The following is a 19,198-nucleotide window of genomic DNA, read 5'->3' as shown; positions in this document are numbered from 1 at the left end:
CTGCCAGTTCTCAACAGGTCCTTTAGGGAGAGAGAACTTCCCCAGAGATGGATGAATGGATTTGGAAGGATTATGGTGTTGACAGACCAAACATAGATCCTCCACTTGCTGGGCAGCCTTTTCAAATTTTCAATATTTTAGAGCTAGATCCTTCAGTTTTTTGGGACCTTAGTGATTAAATTGGTGCAAAACCCTCATCATTGGAAAAGCAAGAACATCAGTGAGGACTATCAGTCCATTAGGTCCGTTCCACAATCAAGTTTTGGGTCCAAAGTCCCTCCTTCAGATTAGTCTATTGCTGTTTTAATTATGGTCAATTGGGCTTCCCCAGTGTCTTCAAGAGTAAGGGGTTTGATTTCTTAAATTCAGCTGTAACAAAAACTGTGGTGGGTTCTCTGGCATTCCTGCCACAGAATGTGCAGCTTCATCAGCCAAGACATTTCCTTTGACTTATTCAGTGTTCTCTTTACCATGCCTTTGGAGCTTTACTATGGTTACTGCTATGGGCAGAAGTAGACAGTCTAAAAATCTGTTAACTTACTCTTTGTTCTTTATGGGTTGTCCCCTTAAGTCAAAAATCCCTGGTGTTTCTAAAGCATTCCAAAGTCATGAGGTACTCCCAAATGCATATCTGCTATCTTTATAGATGTTTGCTTTCTCACCTTGGGCCAGCTCATTTGCACAAACAACAGCTTCAGGTTCAGCCTGTTGAGCTGACTTGGCACCAGGTAAGTGTCCTTTCTCCACTATCTTGGTGGAGGTTGTTGTCCCATATCTTGAAACTAATTAACTTTTAGGGTTCCTCAGATGGGAACCATAGTGTACCACACAAATTCTACTTCTTCCAAGGGTGTTTTGCTCAAATCCAATCTGAGGGAAAGAATACTGCAAAGAAAGGTTCTACAATCATACTCCTTATCATTATTCTTCTGTGCCTTATCAGGAAGAAAAGTTGCAGGGCTGAGGGTCCATACCTGCTCAATAGTTATATTTGGGTTACTTGAAAGTCCTGCTTCCAAATTATCCAATTGGCTAGTAGAAAAATGTTGAGAATAATGGCTTTGAATAATGCCTCTACTGCGTAAGGGACTAACACTGTTAAGTGGGAGTCTAGAATCACATCAGCTAAAACATCAAGTTCTGCCATTGCCACTACTGCTCTTAGGCAACTAGGAAGTCATTTTGTTACAGCATCAATAGTCTTACTATGATATCTGAGAGAGCATAAATGTACTCTGTATTTTTTGGGTTCATACCCTGCACGATTTCCTCCTTTTTCAGAAACAAATAAGAAAAAGAGGAGTTTTTAATTTGGGAGACTGAGGAAAGGGAGGAAGATGAAGGAGGATGTATGAAGGAAGCCTTTAAAGTTTGGAAAGTGGGGGTGTGGAGCCAAGATTGCAGAGGGAAAGCAGTGACTTGCCTGAGGTCCCCCCCGAACCCCTCCAAAATCCTATAAAAATGGCTCTAAACAAACTCTAAAGCAGCAGAACCCAGAAAAAGACAGAGCGAAACAAATTTCCAGCCAAAGATAGCCTGGATGGTTGATCAAAAAGATATATCGTGCCAGGCTGGGAGAGGAGTGCAGTTCAGCATGGGTGCTCAGGCTGCAGCATCCCTGGAGCAGGCCTTAGAGGACTGAATCGAGGGCAGTTGTGGTGGTTTCCAGACTTCTCAACCCAGGAATGTCAAAGTCAACTCGGAAGGTCAGTGGTAAAAGTCTGTGACTGCGGTGAGAGAAGAAGCTAGGTCTCAGCCACAAGTCTGGAACGCGGCCCAGGGCCGCGGCTATTTCCTGAGCTTCAAGCCCACAGACTGAGGGGGAATCAAGTGGCTGATCAGAGGGGGATTGCAGGGATCTCTTTGCCAGTGCTGAGGCAGGAATCTCTTGCTCTGCCCGTGCTTGGATCTGGGTCATAGTTCTGAGGGGCGGTCCTGGGGCGAGAAGGAACGCTGGTGTGGTGGAGCTTGTTGTGGCAGTGGAGAGGAAACACCTTGCCCCTTATCATAGCACCTTGGAACAACTGCAAATTTTCAGATACCTAGAAGTATCTCTGAAAACAGCTGTACAAATCCCTGAAACTTGGAACAGTACATTCTCTACATTGGAAGCAGACTTTTACCTTAACAAAGAGTTTAAATTCAAGTAATTGGCTGGGATCATCAGTAATCAGTGCAAAAAAGTCAGACTATATTATCTTACTTTGATGACAAAGAAGATCAAAACATACAACCAGAAGAAGACAACGAAGCCAAAGCTCCTACATCCAAAGTCTCCAAGAAAAATATGAATCAGTCCCAGGCCTTGGAAGAGTTCAAAAGGGATTTTGAGAAGCAAGTAAGAGAAGTAGAGGAAAAACTGAGAGTGATGCAAGAAAATCATGAAAAAGAAGTCAACAGCTTACCAAAAAAATACTGAAGAAAATAACATCTTAAAAAGTAGCCTAACCCAAATAGCAAAAGCGGTCCAAAAAGCCAATGAGGAGAAGAATGCACTAAAGTGCAAAATTGGCCAAATAGAAAAGGAAGTCCAAAAGATTACTGAAGAAAATACTTCCCTAAAAATTAGAATGGAGCAATTGGAAGCTAGTGACTTTATCAAGACACTGTAAAACAAATCCAAAAGAATGAAAAATTAGAAAACAATGTGAAATATCTCATTGGAAAAACAACTGACCTGGAAAATAGATCCAGGAGAGAGAATTTAAAAATTATTGGACTATCTGAAAGCCATGATCAAAAAAAGAGCTTAGACATCATCTTTCAAGAAATTATCCAGGAAAAGTGTCTTGATATATTAGAACCAGAGGGCAAAATAGAAATTGAAAGAATCCACCAATCACCTTTTGAAAAAGATCCCCAAAGGAAAATTCCTAGGAATTTTTAGCCAAATTCCAGAGTTCTCAGGTCAAGGAGAAAATATTGCAAGCAGCCAGAAAGAAACAATTCAAGTATTGTGGAAACACAATCAGGATAACACAAGATTTAGTTGCTTCTACATTAACGGACCACAGGGCATGGAATATAATATTCTGGAGGGCAAGGGAGATAGGATTACAACCAAGAATTATCTACCCAGCAAAACTGAGTATAATCCTGCAGGGGAAAAAGTGGTTGTTCAGTGAAACAGAGGACTTTCAAGCATTCATGATGAAAAGACCAGAGCTCAATGGAAAATTTGATTTTCAAGTACAAGACCCAAGTGGAACATGAAGAGGTAAACAGGAAAGAGAAAATCACAAGAGACTTATTAAGGTTGAACTGTTTACATTCCTGCATGGAGATGATATTTGTAACTCATGAGACCTTTGTCAGTATTAGGGTAGTTGGAGGGGAAAAAATTATATGTATGTGTATATATATATATATATATGTATAGATATAGATATAGATAGATAGATAGAGGGTACAGGGTGAGTTGATAATGAAGGGCTCATATCTGGAGAATAAAATTAAGGGGTAAGAGAGGATTATACTAGGAGAAGGAGAAAGGGAGAGTTAGAACGGGGTAAATTATCTCACAAAAAAAGCAGAAAAGAAAAGGCTCTTACAGTGGAGGGGAAACGGGGGAAGGTGAGGGAATGAGTGAATCTTATTCTCATCGGATTTTGCTTAAGGAGGGAATAACATACACACTCAATTGGATATGGAAATCTGTCTTACCCTACAGGAAAATGGGGGGAGGGAAGGGGACAAGAGAGTAGGGGGATGATAGAGAGGAGAGCAGATTGGGAAAGGGGGTAATCAGAAGCAAATGCTTCTGAGGAGGCACAGGGTCAAAAGAAAGAATAGAATAAATGGAGGGGCAGGATAGGATTAAGGGAAATAGAGTTAGTTTTCCACAGCACGTTTTGCATAAATGCACATATATAACCTATATTTAGTTGCTTGCCTTATCAATGAGGGTGAGTGAGGAGGGAGGAAGGGAGAAAATTTGGAACCCAAAGTTTTAAAAATACATGTTTAAAAAAAATGTTTTCACATGCAACTGGGAAATAAGAAATACAGGAAATGGGGTATAGAAATCCATCCTGCCCTACAGGAAAATTGAAGGGGAAGGGGATAAGAGAAGTGGGGAGAGATAATGCACTAAAGTGCAAAATTGGCCAAATGGAAAAGGAAGTCCAAAAGATTACTGAAGGGAAGCCAGACTAGGGGAATGGGTATTCAGAATACATGCCATCTTGGGGTGGGGGGAGGGGCGAGATGGGGTGAAAATTTGGAACTCAAAATCTTGTGGAAATAAATGTTGAAAACAAAAAAAAAAATAAAAATTACCATTAAAAAATAAAGTTTGGAAAGCTTCATAGGAGGATCCAGTCAATTTAAAAGGCTCCAGCTGGTCATTTTTAAGTAGATCATAGAGGAGGTAGGCAATAAAGGCAAATCCAGGGATCCATAGGTGACAATATCTGGCAAGTCCCAAAAAGGCTCTAAGCAGCAGCTTAGTGGTTGAATGAGGAAATTGAAGAATGCCTTTAAGATGGCCAGAGTCTAAATGAAGTCCATCAGAAGTAACAATATGGTCAAGGAATTTAACATAAGGAGAAGAAAACTGAAGCTTCTCCCTGGAAACTTTATGTTCCTTTTTGGCAACTGAGGTTAAAAAGTACAGTGAGTCTTTAACACACACATCAAATGAAGGGGAACACAATAAAAAATCATCAATATATTGGAGAAGATTGGATCTAGAAAATGACCTCTGTCCATTGTTCCTTATTCTAGTCTAGCTCATGTGAACTCTGATTCTTACTCAACTATTCTTGGGCCAAGTCTACACTGTAGACATTTTTCTGGAGATGTGACAATTCTCAGAATAATTCAGTTATCCAAGATGGCCCAACTACTTACTGGAACATTTATGAAGAAAATTTTAATGCTGGGCCATTAATGCTTATTAGACAAAAGTAAAGTACTTTCCAGCAATTATTTAACTAAGAGTGAGTGAGACACTGCCTTGCATTCCTCACAGACTGAACAGAAAAGAAATACAAAAAAGACGAAAAAAGCCGTACAAAGACAACAGAGACCAATTGGGTTAGCAAATTGTTTCCTCTCAAAAATTTTCATAGACCTAATTTAGTTGAGTCAGAGAGAACTATTTCTAAGGTGATGAAAATGATACTTTACTTTTTCCTTATCCTTTGTAAAACTTTCACATGTTATCTTACTTGATCATAACAACCAGATATGTAGCGTATAATATATGTTATGGGCAGTGTGGTACAATAGAAAAAATTCTGGATTTGGGGTCTGAGGACCAATGTTTAAATCCTGACTTTACTTTTTACCACCTTTATGACCTTGGGCAAGTCACTTAACCTTTATGGGCCTCAGTTTCCTCATGTATAAAATGGGAGCATTAGAGTAGATAAATAACATCTAAGGTACTTCCTAACTCCAAATCTCCATTTTACAGATGTGGGAACAGGCTCAGAAGCAATAAATGATGATATAAGAAATAATGACAGGAAACTCTGAGTTACTAAAAGTACCTCCCATCATTAGTATGCACTCTCATTGTACATATTTTGCAGTAATAATTTTCTGAATAAGTATTCATCTTTTTTTAAAGACAGCTGTAACTGGCTAACTCTTCCCAGGAATCTTAGACCTAGGATACTGAAAATAAACTAAAAATTAAAAACACACACATATACATGAAACAAATATCTCCTCTGAAGCATGACTATCTATACACACAGACACACATGAACATACATGCTATATATGAATTTAAATGATCTAGATGAGACAATTGGAGCTCAGATAAACTTATACAATGAGTCAGTACAACAGTCTATTTCAATGTTATATAGTCACCCAGTATTACTGTTATATTATTGCTTGAAATTTTAGGAGCTATTCATCATTGTCAGACTGCAAACAATAGGCAATTAATGCTGAAGTCATACAGGAAAGGTAAGACTAATTAGCTAAAAGTAAAGAAAGAGTTTCAATTAACTTTTTTCTCTAGTTAAATAAGAAGTGTTTAAATAAAGCACTTACATTCTCACAACAAAGTGATTTTTTTTCTAAATAAGCGTAAATTAAATTGGAGTGGTTGAATTCAACTCTAAGGAGAAAACTGAACAGTTTAGGGCAGAAGGCTCTTTGTGTGTAATAAATTCCTTAGTCTTCTCTAATACAAGTTACTTTATGTAATTTTCAATTATTGCTTTTTAGTACTTTCTAGATGAGACAGCTCTAATAAGATAAGTCAAATATAAAAATATATCCTAAAAAAAGTATTTTTGGGAACTTTTTGGAAGAGCATGATGTCCGTTTGAAAGAGAGCAAACAAATCCTGGAGTATATACACACCTCTGCAGTCTAAAGGTTAAACAGGACATTTTTTTCCCCTTTGTTTGATCAGTTTTGAATGTGTTTCTAATTCTCATTCTAGAGATTCACATATCCTTTGTCTCTGCCCTCTTAGTCCAGTTTTGGAATCTAGAAAGGTAGAAATCCAGAGTTTGTGGACTGAATAGTTGCTTCTTATAGGAGGTATAGAAGAATCAATTACAATTTGTTAAAGAAATGAAACAAACAAGAACTGTGAACTTTTGTTATTTAATTATGTATTTTAATAGTACATTTCTAAAGTACCAGGATGACAGACCATATTCATGCTCAGCTCCCTAGGGGAGCTGGCAGCTGCACCTCTCACAAAAAAAGGGATGACTATCTGGAAAATCTTTCTCACCTGGAGACGGTATTCCAGAAAACTGGTCAGGAGCTCAATGGGAGGGACCGCTGTTCCTTTAGCAGATAGGTTCTTGACATCAAAATACATGTTGAGACAACGATCCCTTCAGGCAAACATTTTTTGTCAGTGTAGCAGAGTGCCAGGAATAAGGAGGAACTAAGGGAGTCTTGTATACCTCTGCTCCATGAAGGGCGGGTTGGTGATAGTGCCCTAAAGATAAACGGGGTGGTGAGAATTGGATTCTTCTGCCTCTGTGAAACAACTGCCCTGCTCAGCTTAATTAAAAAAAAAAAAAAAGCGCCAGGGAGATGATGGCAACCTGAGATACTTCTTTCCTACCACTACTTTCTCCGTGATAAGACTTGAGAAATCGCTAGGAGGGGCCCCTCAGTGTCTCCTGGGAGTTCTGGTGGCCTTACGTCAGAGGGGTGAAGTTCTTGGGATTGGGAAAGGTGAGAGAGACTGAGAAGAGAAGCAACTCTTCTGTTCCTCCTCCTCCTCCTCCCGCATCTGCAGCCACTTCTCACTCCCACGACACACTCTCAGTTGGGAAGCCGCTGTTGTGGTCCCGGCTGGAGATTCCGCTCGGGGTTGCCTCTCTTGCTGTCCCACTTTGCTTTTATATTCCGTGCCTCCCCTAGAGGCAGCAGTTTTTTCCTCCTCTGCCCTCAGATCCTGCTTCCAATGTCCACAGACCGGCCAGGACGCTCCTGGGCTGTAGCCAACTGCCTGAAATTCCTGCTGATCCTCTTGGTGAGTATGGCCGCCGGTTAGTGCACTCCAGGGGAGAGAAAGGAGCCTATTGCCCCCAGGTAGCCACTTGGGCAGCCCTCCCAGGAGGGTGGGGTTGGTAGCCCAAGGGCGGGGGATCAGCCTGGGCTAGGGGTAGGGGTCAGCTGGACTGGGCTGGGGGGAAGTTGGGAATGGAGGGGATGGATCGCCCATGCGAACCGGAAAGCCTGTTGGGGGAAAAGGCGACTGGGGGAAAGGAAGAAGAGCAACAGTCTGGGAGAGGAGCGGAGCCTGGGAATAGGGTTTCAGCCTGGGAAGCTGACGGGCGTTTCCCTTAGCCTTCATTCCTAAACTGTGGCCTCTGCTTATAGGAGGCGTGTGCGTGCCTGCATGTGCCTAAGATTCTGAAGCCTATTCAGTCACTTGGAAATCGCCTAGTTCTTCAGTTTCCCCCTACCCCCGGCCCCCTCTAGGGTCGTATCCTGACCACTGGGGCGGCCGTGGCTCATTTTCGTGGGTGGGATTGTTGAGCTCCTAACCCTAGCCCAACAAAAAGGGTATATCCAGCCCCCAAATGAAAGAAAAAAGACAAAAGGATTGAGTTTCCTGAAACTTGAGAGCTCCTGGGAAATGCAGGGAGACCTGGAGCTGAGAGAGCGAGAAAGAAAACGGTTACGGGCAGAAGAGGAAAAGTGAGAAGCTTCCTTTCTTCCTGGGGAGAAACTTAGCCTTATCCTTGGGTGGGGAGAAACGGGTGTGAAGCCGGGTGGGGCAAAGCCTCCTAGCGTTCAGGTTAGATCTCGGCCTTTGCTTTAACCTTCGGGGATAATTTGCCCCTAATTCATTGTGCCCAAGGAAAGGAAAAAAAGCCAGAGGGAAAGGGGAGAGCTTATTTTGGATGGGAAGCTCTTAACCTCAGCGAAGAGGACACAGGAGCTGCTGGGCAGGGAGGAGAAGGAGGGAGATAAAGGTAGTTGGGACGGCAGGAGTTTGGGCAAGTTCACGCATCCCTAATGAAACTAATAATTCACATTTATATAGTACTTTAAGCTTCTTAAGACATTGTCCCAAGGTTTGAAAATTAGTCTGGTGCGGAATGCTGTCCGTCTGAGTAAGCCTTTAATGTAACATGAATTCATGAGGCGTGTGGGGAAACATTCACATTGGAGGGCAGTATGTTATAAAATAGGCACATATAAAAAGATTAAAAGTAGTTCCTCCTTGAGACTTTGTGCCTATCCCTAGTACTTGTCCTGAGAATAAACAAAGCTAAGTGGGAAAGTCCTGGATGTGCGCAAAAGCCAAGTTGATAGCTTCAGGCCGCAGGTTTTCTGGTTGCGCCTAGAAACTGGTGGAGAGGCATCCATAGAGAGCAAGGAAAGGGGCCTTTTACTTTCCTGCTTTCTTGAGATGAGCTTGGGTTTACTTTGCAGGGCAGTAGAGGCCAATGAAATGAATACCTCGTCCTTGCCAAATTTGTCTGTCTTTTAGTACACATATATGGCATACAAATGCCTTGTCTCTCCAACTAAGACTTCAGGGCAAGGATCAAACTTGCGACTTATTAGTATTCTTCATGGTGCCTAGCATTGTGCTTTGTACGAAGTGGATAATGAAATATTTGGTAACTGATTGGCTCCTCCATAAAGCCCTTCTTGAACGCCTCCTCTGGGTGTGGAGGTGGCCCTGTTTTCTTGAAGTCTATCCTACTTGTGTGCAAGCTCTGGCAGGTCTTACCAAACTAGAAAGGCTTTGAAATGTCTGTTGTAGACTGGACTGACTAGGTTGAGAGGCTCATCAGCTGCTGGTCATTACATGATTAATTATTTTGACCATTCTAATCACAAAATTAAAGCACGAGGGATAAAGCCACAAGGGTAAAATCATAGATAATTTGAAAATTTGAAGTTGATGGATCAGTTATTATCTATAGCTGTGGGGAGCAATGATCATTTAAAAACATATAAACCTTGCCCAAGTATGAAGAAAACCTCTGCACATGGGTAAATATTTTTTTAAATGCTTTTTTTTGTAAATCTTTTGAAAGGTATTGAATCTTTAACTTTTTTTAAATGGTGCTTATGTTGTTATTTCTATTCTAAAGTTGATGCGTAGAACAGGTAGGGAGTCTGGACTAGTTTGGAGGTCGTAAAGGCTGGTTTAGTAAGATTTTGGTTTTTGTAGGTCCCTGTAGGGAGGATAGGGAAACAGCTCAGCTGGGAGTTAAGTCTTAGGAGGGCTGGTCTAGGGGAGAGCAGAATAATATACAGGTATTATATACCCAGGTTAGTAACTTCCCCACTTCACATTTCATTTATTTCTTTTAAAAGGAAAAATTTTAGGTAAAAGGTCTTAACTTGAGGATGTTGTTTCTAAATTACATTTTTTTCTTTAATCTTCTCTCACCTATTCACATAATCTCTTCAACAAACACCTGCACTCCTATCCAGATTAATACATTTGCACCTTTACAAACTTTCCTCTTTCTATTAATTATATAGATCCAAATGACACAATGTTCCCAATTAGAAAGTTCATTTTCTTTTTCAATTTAATGTAGGTGTGTAGTGTAGTAGCCTTAAAACACACACACACACACACACACACACACACTCACATACACATACATACACATACATGTTCCTATTTTGTCTAAAATCACTAGGACTCTGGAAAACAATTTTTTTTTTCTTGAAGAAATATTCCTAAGGAAGCTTTTTTAAAATAGCAGCCTTAGGCTTTTAAAGCTACAGTGAATCTTCTGCATTATTAGCAGATGGAATGGAAAGAATATTGTTTTTTAAATCAGGTTTGAACCCCAGCTGTTCTACTTGCTACTTGGTTGGTCTTAGAGATGTCCTTTAATTTCTGTGGGTCTCAATTTCTTCACAAGTTGTGGGGAAAGACCTCCAATGTTCCTTCCAGCTCTAAATCTGTTATCCCCTATCATCTTCAATTTGTACTATATTTCTTTTTGTAAGTTGAAGAAATTGCTAAGCAGTTTTTTGATTCTAAGATTTTCCTCCCCTCAAATTTTGTTTAATATTATTTTACATCTTCCCTGTCCTCAATCTTTAAGATTTTTCCAAAAAGTGAAGAAAAAATATTGTTAGGATAGCCACCTGTTAGTAAAATTGTACTAAAGCAAACAGTTGGCTTCCATTTTAAAGCATTTCCAACTTAAAACAGATATGATAAAATGGGGGAAATGGTTTGTATTTGCTTACTCAGGTCTCTTCACACTTTTGAATATAAAAAGAGTTACAGTTGATCTGCCAGTTACTTCTCCAAAAAGGACTGAAAAATCTTAATATATTTCTTTACATATCATAAAATTTGCAGCAACTCTCAAGGTGTGTGCTGAGGGCTGCTTTTTTCCTTCATATGAACTATATTTACTACCTGCTGTTTGTGAAAGTGTGAGGCATAGTGAATAGAATAAGCCTCAGAGTCAGGAAAACTTGTGTTCAAGGACTGCTTCTGTCACATGTTGGTCATGTGGCCCTTAGCAAGTCACTCTACCTCTCAGTGGCCCAAGCCAATCTTTTCACTCTGTAATTTGATTTTTTATTTTGACTCTTTAAATTGAAGAATTTTCTCATCAGAAGTTAACTACCCCCCCAAAAAAATTGCAAGAAAGAGGGCTTGTTGAGTATTTTTGGACATATTGCTTTCATTCCCTTCATTTGTCACAGTAAACCGTAAGACTGGTAAAATCATTTAACCTTTTAACATCCCAGGTAACTCTCTATAACCACATCAATATTGCTGATCTGAATTAATGAAGGAAGTTACTAAGCAAAATAAATTGTGATATGGTATTATAATCCAATCATTTTCATATTTTCTCCCTTACTGTTTTAAAATGATGTAACTCCCTTGCTTATAAAGGGTAATGTTGCATATGATTAGTGATATACAACTTTTGCTGCTTCAAAAGATTTCATAATTTCATGGATTACTTGCTCCACCAAAGAAATTTGCAACCCTTCCAAAACTCTGTTTTGTGAATTGCTACTGACAAAATAAGTTTGGTGGCCAAATTTCTGGTAATGAATTACAGAGTGTCAAAGATAGATGAGAATTTATAGATGGTCTGATCTATCTTTCTCATTTTTCAGATGAGTAAACTGAAGCACTCAGAGATTGTGCTTTGCTAAAGGTTACAAAGCTGTTAAGTATCAGAACAAAGATTAGATGCTAATTTTTCCATTTCCTAGTTCATTGCTTTTTTTCTTTTTAATTTATTTCTAAAATAGCTGTCCAAAAGTAGAAGGAGTTGCCTCAGGAACAAGTTCCCATGGTAAGGAAGAATTCAAGTGGAGGATAGGTGATCACTTATTGGGGATAGTATAGAAGGGATTCTTGTTTGGATGTGAGTTGGACTAAATATCTTCCAAGGCTCATTCCAACTCTAAGGTTTTAGGATTTAAGGGAAGAACATGTAAATTATACTTTTTTTTTAAAGCACAGTGGTTTGCAAAGATTAGGTGCTTAATGATGATGTGTCAAGTTGATTTTAAACAAAAAAGAAGTACAGTAATATTTAACTGGAATTTCATTAATTTGAACTCACAAATGACACATTTGTAAAAGAGGTAAATGTAATAAAAGAAACGATATGATTCATTATTTTAAATACAGCTTTCAGGGTATGTCAAAGCTTTGATACATATTTCATGTAATTTCTATCACCTATAACGCAAATATAATGATTGTTCATAGTGACAACTCTGTGAACATGCAAAGTTTTGAAGTGCCTTCTGACTCATTCTGATTCATAATTGTAGACTCTTAGAGGTTGTCTAGTTCAACCCTTTACCCAAATATTGAATCCCAGTTGCAATATCTGATCTAGCTAGTGGTTATCTAGAATTTTCTTGAAGATGTCTATTGTGTCAGAGCCTAGTACTTCCACACCCTTCCCAAAAGGCACCCATTTCATTTTTAGAATACACAAACTGTTAGGAGATTTTCCACTTACAAGATCATGGAGATAGACCTAGATTGGAGCCTCAGAAGCCCATCTAGTTCAATTCCCTCATTTTACAGAGGAGGAAAATGAGATCGCAGGTTAAGGTCACAAAGGTAATGTCATCTGAGGAATTTGAACCCAGGTTCTGATTCTAGAGTTGTTGCTCCTTCTATTGTCTATAGTTTCTTCCTTATGCTGAGCAAAAATCTTTCACCATATAACTTCTGGCTGTCGTTCCTAGTTTTTCCCTTCAGTACCATATGATTTGCCTATTCCTTCTTCCACATGAGAATCAAAAACTTGAGGAAGTTGTCATGACCCCTATAAAAATTCTTATCTCCAGGCTACACATTCCCTGTTCTTTCACCTATTCACATGTCAGTACTGAATATCCTCATTTTGGTTATCCAGCTATGAATCTACTCTACTCTGCCAATGTCTCTTCTAAAACATGGTACCCAGGATCGGACATAGTTACTTAAGATGTATATTTATAAGGGCAGAATATAAGAATACTATTACCTCCTTTGTTCTGAGCATTGTATTTCTATTATTACAGCCTAAACTGCCACGAATCCTTTTGACTGTAGTATCACACTGCTTGCTCCCAATTGAGGTTGGATTCCATTAGAACTCCTAGCTTTTTTTTCCCTCTCTACTTTCTAGTCATATTTTATCCATTTTGCATTTATGCAGTTGATTTTTTCTATCCTAACATAAGACTTTACATTTGTCCCTATTAAATTTCTTGCTAGCTCTAGCTTGCTCCTTCCACTAGTTGAGGTTTCTTTGGCTTTTTCATCCAGTGTATTAGTGATTTCTACCAGCTTTGTGTCATATACAGGTGATGAATCACTACAAATTGATGAGAGTTTAACATGTGGTAAAAACTGAAGAGATTCAGTGCTTGGTTTGCAATCAGGGCATGTGAATGGTTCAGATCAGTCAACTATTTTTACACAATTCCAATATGTCATCTGTGTCTTTCTCCAAATCTCTCAAATAAAATTTGTTGAATAAAACAGAGCTAAGCTGAGAACCCTGAAGCACTCCATCAGAGAATGTCCACCAGGCAATATTGATAGTCAACAATTCCAAACCCACCTAATAACATTCAGTCCCCATTTCTCTGTCTCATCTGCAAGGACACCAATCAGTAAATCAACAAGTATTTATTATTATATATCAAGAACTTACTATCTGTTAGGCAGAAGTGCTAATGATTTTAAAAAGGCAGAAAATGGCCTCTGCCTTCAATGGGCTTATATTCAAATGGGTAAAACAATTTGCACATATATAGGTATATAAAAGCAAAGCACCTTTTGAAGTTACTTCTCCTGCCCTTAGATTCAAGGATGAAGATTGTGAGTCTGTTTTATTACTACTTTAACTCATGAGTCACAATCAACAAGCTCCTCTTTAATAGTTTAATTATGTCAACCAGTAGACCCAAGGCAAAAGTACTTTCTAAGGTGGCGTTATGAAAACAGTAGCTGTAAAACCCTCCCGTTACCATAAACCTAAGGTACATTCTTCTTTGCTGAGATAAGGTAAATTCTCCTTTGCTGAGACGCAACAAACTATGGATTGATTCTCTGCTGCTTGTGCTAATTTTGGCCCAACAATTAACACCAAGAAAACACAGGTGCTCCATCAGCCACCACCACACCATCTATATGTGGAACCATCAGTTACTGCCAATGTAGAAGTTTTGAATGCTGTAAATAAGCTCACTTACTTTGGTAGTGTACTTTCTAGAAATGTACGCATTAATAATGAGGTTGACAAACACATTGCCAGAGCCAGCTCAGTGTTTGGGAGGCTCTGAAGGAAAATGTGGGAGAGAAGAGGTATTAGACTGACTACCAAACTGATTGTCTACAGAGCTGTGTTCGACATTCACAGACTGAATATCACATTCATAGCTCTTCAGAGACTGGCTCCTTCTCACTTTTGCATTCTTTTTAAATTTTACTCCCTTCCATACAGACTACTACCCAGTTATATTGACCTATTTGTTATTCCTTGTATATGACACTCTATATCTCATATTTATGCCTTTGCACTTGTCCACCATGCTTCCCACATTTCTACTGATTCTTAGAATTCCTGGCTTTCTTTAAAACTCAAATCAAAGCCACCTTCCTATGGAGGTGTTTCCCATTCCCTTTCCCCCACTCCCAGATGCTAGAGCTATTCCTTCTATGGCTATTTTCCATCTAATTTGTATATATTTTGTATTTAAATTTTTATTCACATGTTGTCTCTGCCATAGAATGTAAGCTCCTTGAAGAGAGTGACTGGTTTTGCTCTTCTTTGTATTGTCAGCCATAGCAGAGTTCATGGCCTGTAGTAAGGGCTTAAAAAAAAAACAACTTGTTGTTGGATTGAATGCAGCTGATGAGCTCAGCCTTTTATCAGCTATTAGGAGTGTGGCCAATCTCTCTCCAGTCAATGGCATTGTCCTTTCCCGAGTCAATCAAGGAAAATTTCTTTATAGTTTTCTTAACCAAAATGGATATCAGGACATGAACAGGAATTTGTATTTCATTAACGTATCAGTACATAATTAACTCTGTTATATTTTCTTTTTTCTTATGAATATATTAATTAAGGGAAAGGAATCAAAGACTGACTCCCCCTCTTCCCATAAGATACATAGAAAATGTAAGATAACCTTAGAGGGGAAGGCAGTGGTACCTAAGGCCATGGGGAAAGACTTCCAGAGGAAGTGGTTGCAGTAGCTTGAGCTCAGACTTGAAAGGAAGTCAGGGATTCTTAGAAGCAAAGGTGAAAAGGGAAAGTTTCCCAGGCATGGCAGACAGCCTGTGCAAAGGTACCAAAATGGGAGTTGGAGTGTTCTGTGTGAAGTAGGGCAAGTATGCCAAGTCAGATGGACCATGAAGTGCATGACAAGAAGTAAGGTAAGGTATAAGAATAGGAAGGAACCAGGTTGTGGAAAAATTTAAATACCAAACAGAGTTTACTTTTGATCCTAGAAATAATATAGAGCCACTGGCAGTTGAGTATGTGTGTATGTGTGGGTGTGGGTGTGGTGTGGTGTGGAAGGGGACTGCACAAAATCACTTTGGTAGTTGTGTAGTGAATCGACTAGAGTGAGTAGAAACTTTAGAAAGACAAAATAGAAGACTGTTGTAATAGTCCAGGTGGCAGATCAAAATGGCCTGAACTAGGGCATTGGCTCTGTGAGTATAGAGAAAGGAACATGGAAATAGAAATACCAAATTTGGCAATGGACTGGATATGTGGGATGAGTGAGAAGTTGAGGATATCATCGAGGTTGTAAATCTGGTTACCTGCAATGAAGGTAGTGCTCTCAGAAGTAATAACAAAGTTCAGAAGAAGGGAAAGTTTTCTCAGATGAGTTAAGTTGATAAGCTGGTGGGATATGTGGTGTGAAATGTCCAGTAGGTAGTTTGTGATGTAAATGGACCTGGAGTTCAGGAGACACAAGTACTGACTCTGTAGATCTGGGAATTATCTACATAGAGATAATAACTAAACTCCCGGGAGCCAATGAGATCCCCAAGTTAACGTACATAAAATAGAAGAGGCCCCAAGATAGAACATTGGAACACACCTCTAGTTAATGGGTAGGGCATGGATGATGGTCCAGCAAAGGAGACTGAGAATGAATGATCAGATTGTCACAAGAACCAAAAGAAAAAGAATATCCAAGAGATACATTTGGTTAACAGTGTTAGATGCTGCAGAAAGAGCATCTGGGGCAATACTTTCTATACTGCTTTGCTCAAATCCACATGTACCATATCCTTGCATTATCTTGGTTTCTGGTCTAGTGAAGCTAGTAGAAAAGGAAATGAGGCTAGTCTGGCATAGTTTGCTCTCTTTTTTGCCTCCATTTCATTTTTGTTATTGATGCCTTTTGCTAGTATATTATATTAATGTTTGAATACTCTACTTCCTCTATACAACAAGCTTTCCTGACTAACAAAGATTAAATAAAAAGAAAAATGCTCAAGAAAATAGTTCAATATACTCACCATGCCTGATAGCATAAACACCACTTTCCAGATTTACTTGCCCCTAATAAACCCATCCCAGTTCATAGTGGTAAACCTCATCCTTTCTAAGTATAATTGGTACTTTTAGCAGTCTCTTCTAGAATTTCCTTAGAAATCAGCATTGAACACCCCACCCTACAATCTGAAGTGAATACCTTCTTTCCCTTTTTGAAAATTGCAACACTTTCCGGTCTTTCCATTCACAGACCTCTCCTCTTCTCCCTGGATGTGGGTCGCTGATGGCGGTTTAACAGTCATTTTCTTTATTTCTCTTGGGGATGTAGTTTATCTAGGCCAGGTGATCTGAACTTATTAGGAGCAATTAAGACCTTAGGTGGCACAGTGAATAGGGTACTGAGCCTGGAGTCAAGAAGATCTTGATTCAAATTCTGCCTCAGACACTTCCTGTGTGACCCTGGGCAAATCTCTGTCTACCTCAGTTTTCTCAATCATAAAATGGAGATAGTAATTCTTACCTCCCAGGGTGGTTGTGAGGATGAAATGAGATAATAAAATACTTAGCACAATAGGTAGCACAGAGTAATGGCTTAGTAAATGCCTGTTCCCTTCCCCTTCTCCCGCTTTTAATTATTTTCTTATATATCCTATTTATCCTTGGTCTTGATTTTATTCCATTTTTGCTATCAGAAGATTATTCTCTTTAATAGAGAAACTAGGAACAAAATGGGAGTTGACTAAATTTTCTTTCATCTGTGATTACCTTCTAATTCAGGCAAAGTATGATGCCTAATTATTTTTTGATCTTCATCTTGTTCCTAACAAAGCTAAAAAAACCTTTTTTATTGTTTTAGCATTTTTATAAGCTACCAGTCTATGAAGCTTTAACTATCCTCACCCTGTTTTTGATCCCCTTAATAATTATTATCCTCTGTTATTTTTGTGGTATAGGGCAGGGATGTCAAACTCGAAAAAGAAAGCATGCCATAAGGGCTGCATGTTAACTTAGAAAACCACATATTAATATTATTTGTGTTCTATTGTATTTCTATTTATTTTGCTAAATATTTCCCAATTACATATTAATCTGGTTCACTTAATCATAATTGTAGTGTTTTCCACCTCCCATTATAGGGGATAGACCATTGGTATTGGAGTAATGAAAACCTAGGTTTCATGTCTCCATGTGTGACTCAATTCAACAGAGAACTTTGGTCTAATTACTCAATGTAGCCTCCATTTTATACTCAAATCCTTCCATTAAAAATAGTATTTGTTTTAGAAAACCGACAGTGATTCTCTGTAACATCACATTTTAATACATATAAAACAATCTTGGAGAGTCTAACTTTGTCTTTGAATTGTATAAATTTTCAAAATTAACAAAGCAAAATAGTTCAACTGACTATTCACATAATACATTGTAAAATTATTATAGAGAGTTGAATTAATACAAAAAATATAGTCAAAGTGTAGTAGAATGAAATCTAGCCAATTACTATTCACAGGGCATAATCCAGTTTGTTCTGTATATGTGTGTATGTACATATATGTGTATACATATGTACATATATGTGTACACATATACACATGTACATATATGTATACCTATAGAGATGTACACATACATATATGTGTATATATGATAGATCTTATCCATTTCATTTGAGGTGGTTTTAAAAAGTTATTTATAATTCAAATAATTTTAAATGCACTAAAGGTAACTGTTCAACATAACCTTTCTGTAATGTAATAATTCTCCTTGACTAATCAGTTTCATAAATTTTGGATTTTCTTAAAATAACCTGTTTTCATAGTGGTGGCTCCTCTAATAACAGAAGACCTTTCTTTTTTTTTTTTCTTTTTGAGACCATTAAAAAATCATCAGTAAATTTTAATAAAATTTTGTGGGTGCATATTCATGGGGAAGGGGGGAAAGAAAGATAACAGAGCAACAAGGAACTATGACCTTTGGAAAAAAAAAACACAAAACATATAATTTAGTTGGCTAGATATGTAGTATCCTTCCCAAAGTGATTACTTTGGGTTATGTTATTATTTGTTATTGCTGTTGTATATCTTATTTGTTTTATATATATTGTTATTTTCTCAGCAAAGACACTGGAGTGGTTTGCCATTTCCTTCTCCAGATCATTTTACAGATGAGGAAACTGAGGCAAATAGGGTTAAATAACTTGCCCAGGGTCACACAGCTAGTAAGTGAGGCCAGATTTGAACTCAGAAAGGTGAATCTTCCTGACTTCAGGTCAGACACTATCTACTGTGCCACCTAGCTGCCCTAGGATTATACTTTGGGGTTACACATTTACTTAAATGATCATATTATGTATTTTTTGGAACCAATCTTTTAAATTGTCTTCAGAAACTATACATTCTTAGCTGATAGAATTTTAGAGATAGAAGGGATTATTCTACATGTGAAGAAAGAGGGCAAGAGTGGTTAAATGATTTCCTTGATATTATGCAGCAAGTTGATGGCAGTATATTTTTTCTAGCAGCCTCATTGATAAATCTGAGTGTTTTAAAACAAAGCAATTTGGAGTAAGTCTAACAGATCCAGTAGATGACAAGTCAGGGCCTAGTCTTTCTTCTGAGTACCAGTCCTACACAAATTGCTCATTGGACCTTTCAAACTTGAAGCCCTGTAGACATTTAAAATTCAACATGGTGAAAGCAGAGCTTGTCATCTTTCCTGTAAAAGCCATCCCTCTTCTGAATTTCCCTATTTATGTAGAGGGTACACCATCATTTCAGCTA

The 19,198-nt window shown here is 38.5% G+C and overlaps 1 protein-coding gene across 2 annotated transcripts in view; it reads left to right on the top strand.

Annotated features, from left to right (window-relative positions):
• Positions 1–6,852: 6,852 nt before the first annotated feature.
• LOC114053910 (desmocollin-2-like) overlaps positions 6,853–19,198 on the top strand; it is a 66,576-nt gene continuing 54,230 nt past the window's right edge. The window contains exon 1 of one of the 2 annotated variants that reach the window (XM_027877036.1): positions 6,853–7,462. In XM_027877036.1, coding sequence (XP_027732837.1) covers positions 7,394–7,462 — 69 coding nt within the window. In that variant the 5' untranslated portion in view covers positions 6,853–7,393. The remainder of the gene's footprint in view (positions 7,463–19,198) is intronic. The other variant, XM_027877035.1, reaches the window with a different exon arrangement.

This window comes from Vombatus ursinus, unplaced genomic scaffold, assembly GCF_900497805.2.
Source record: "Vombatus ursinus unplaced genomic scaffold, bare-nosed wombat genome assembly UNPS02014812.1, whole genome shotgun sequence".
Classification (NCBI taxonomy): domain Eukaryota; kingdom Metazoa; phylum Chordata; class Mammalia; order Diprotodontia; family Vombatidae; genus Vombatus; species Vombatus ursinus.
Note: the sequence above shows the minus strand (reverse complement) of the source record. Positions and strands in the feature narration are given on the sequence as shown.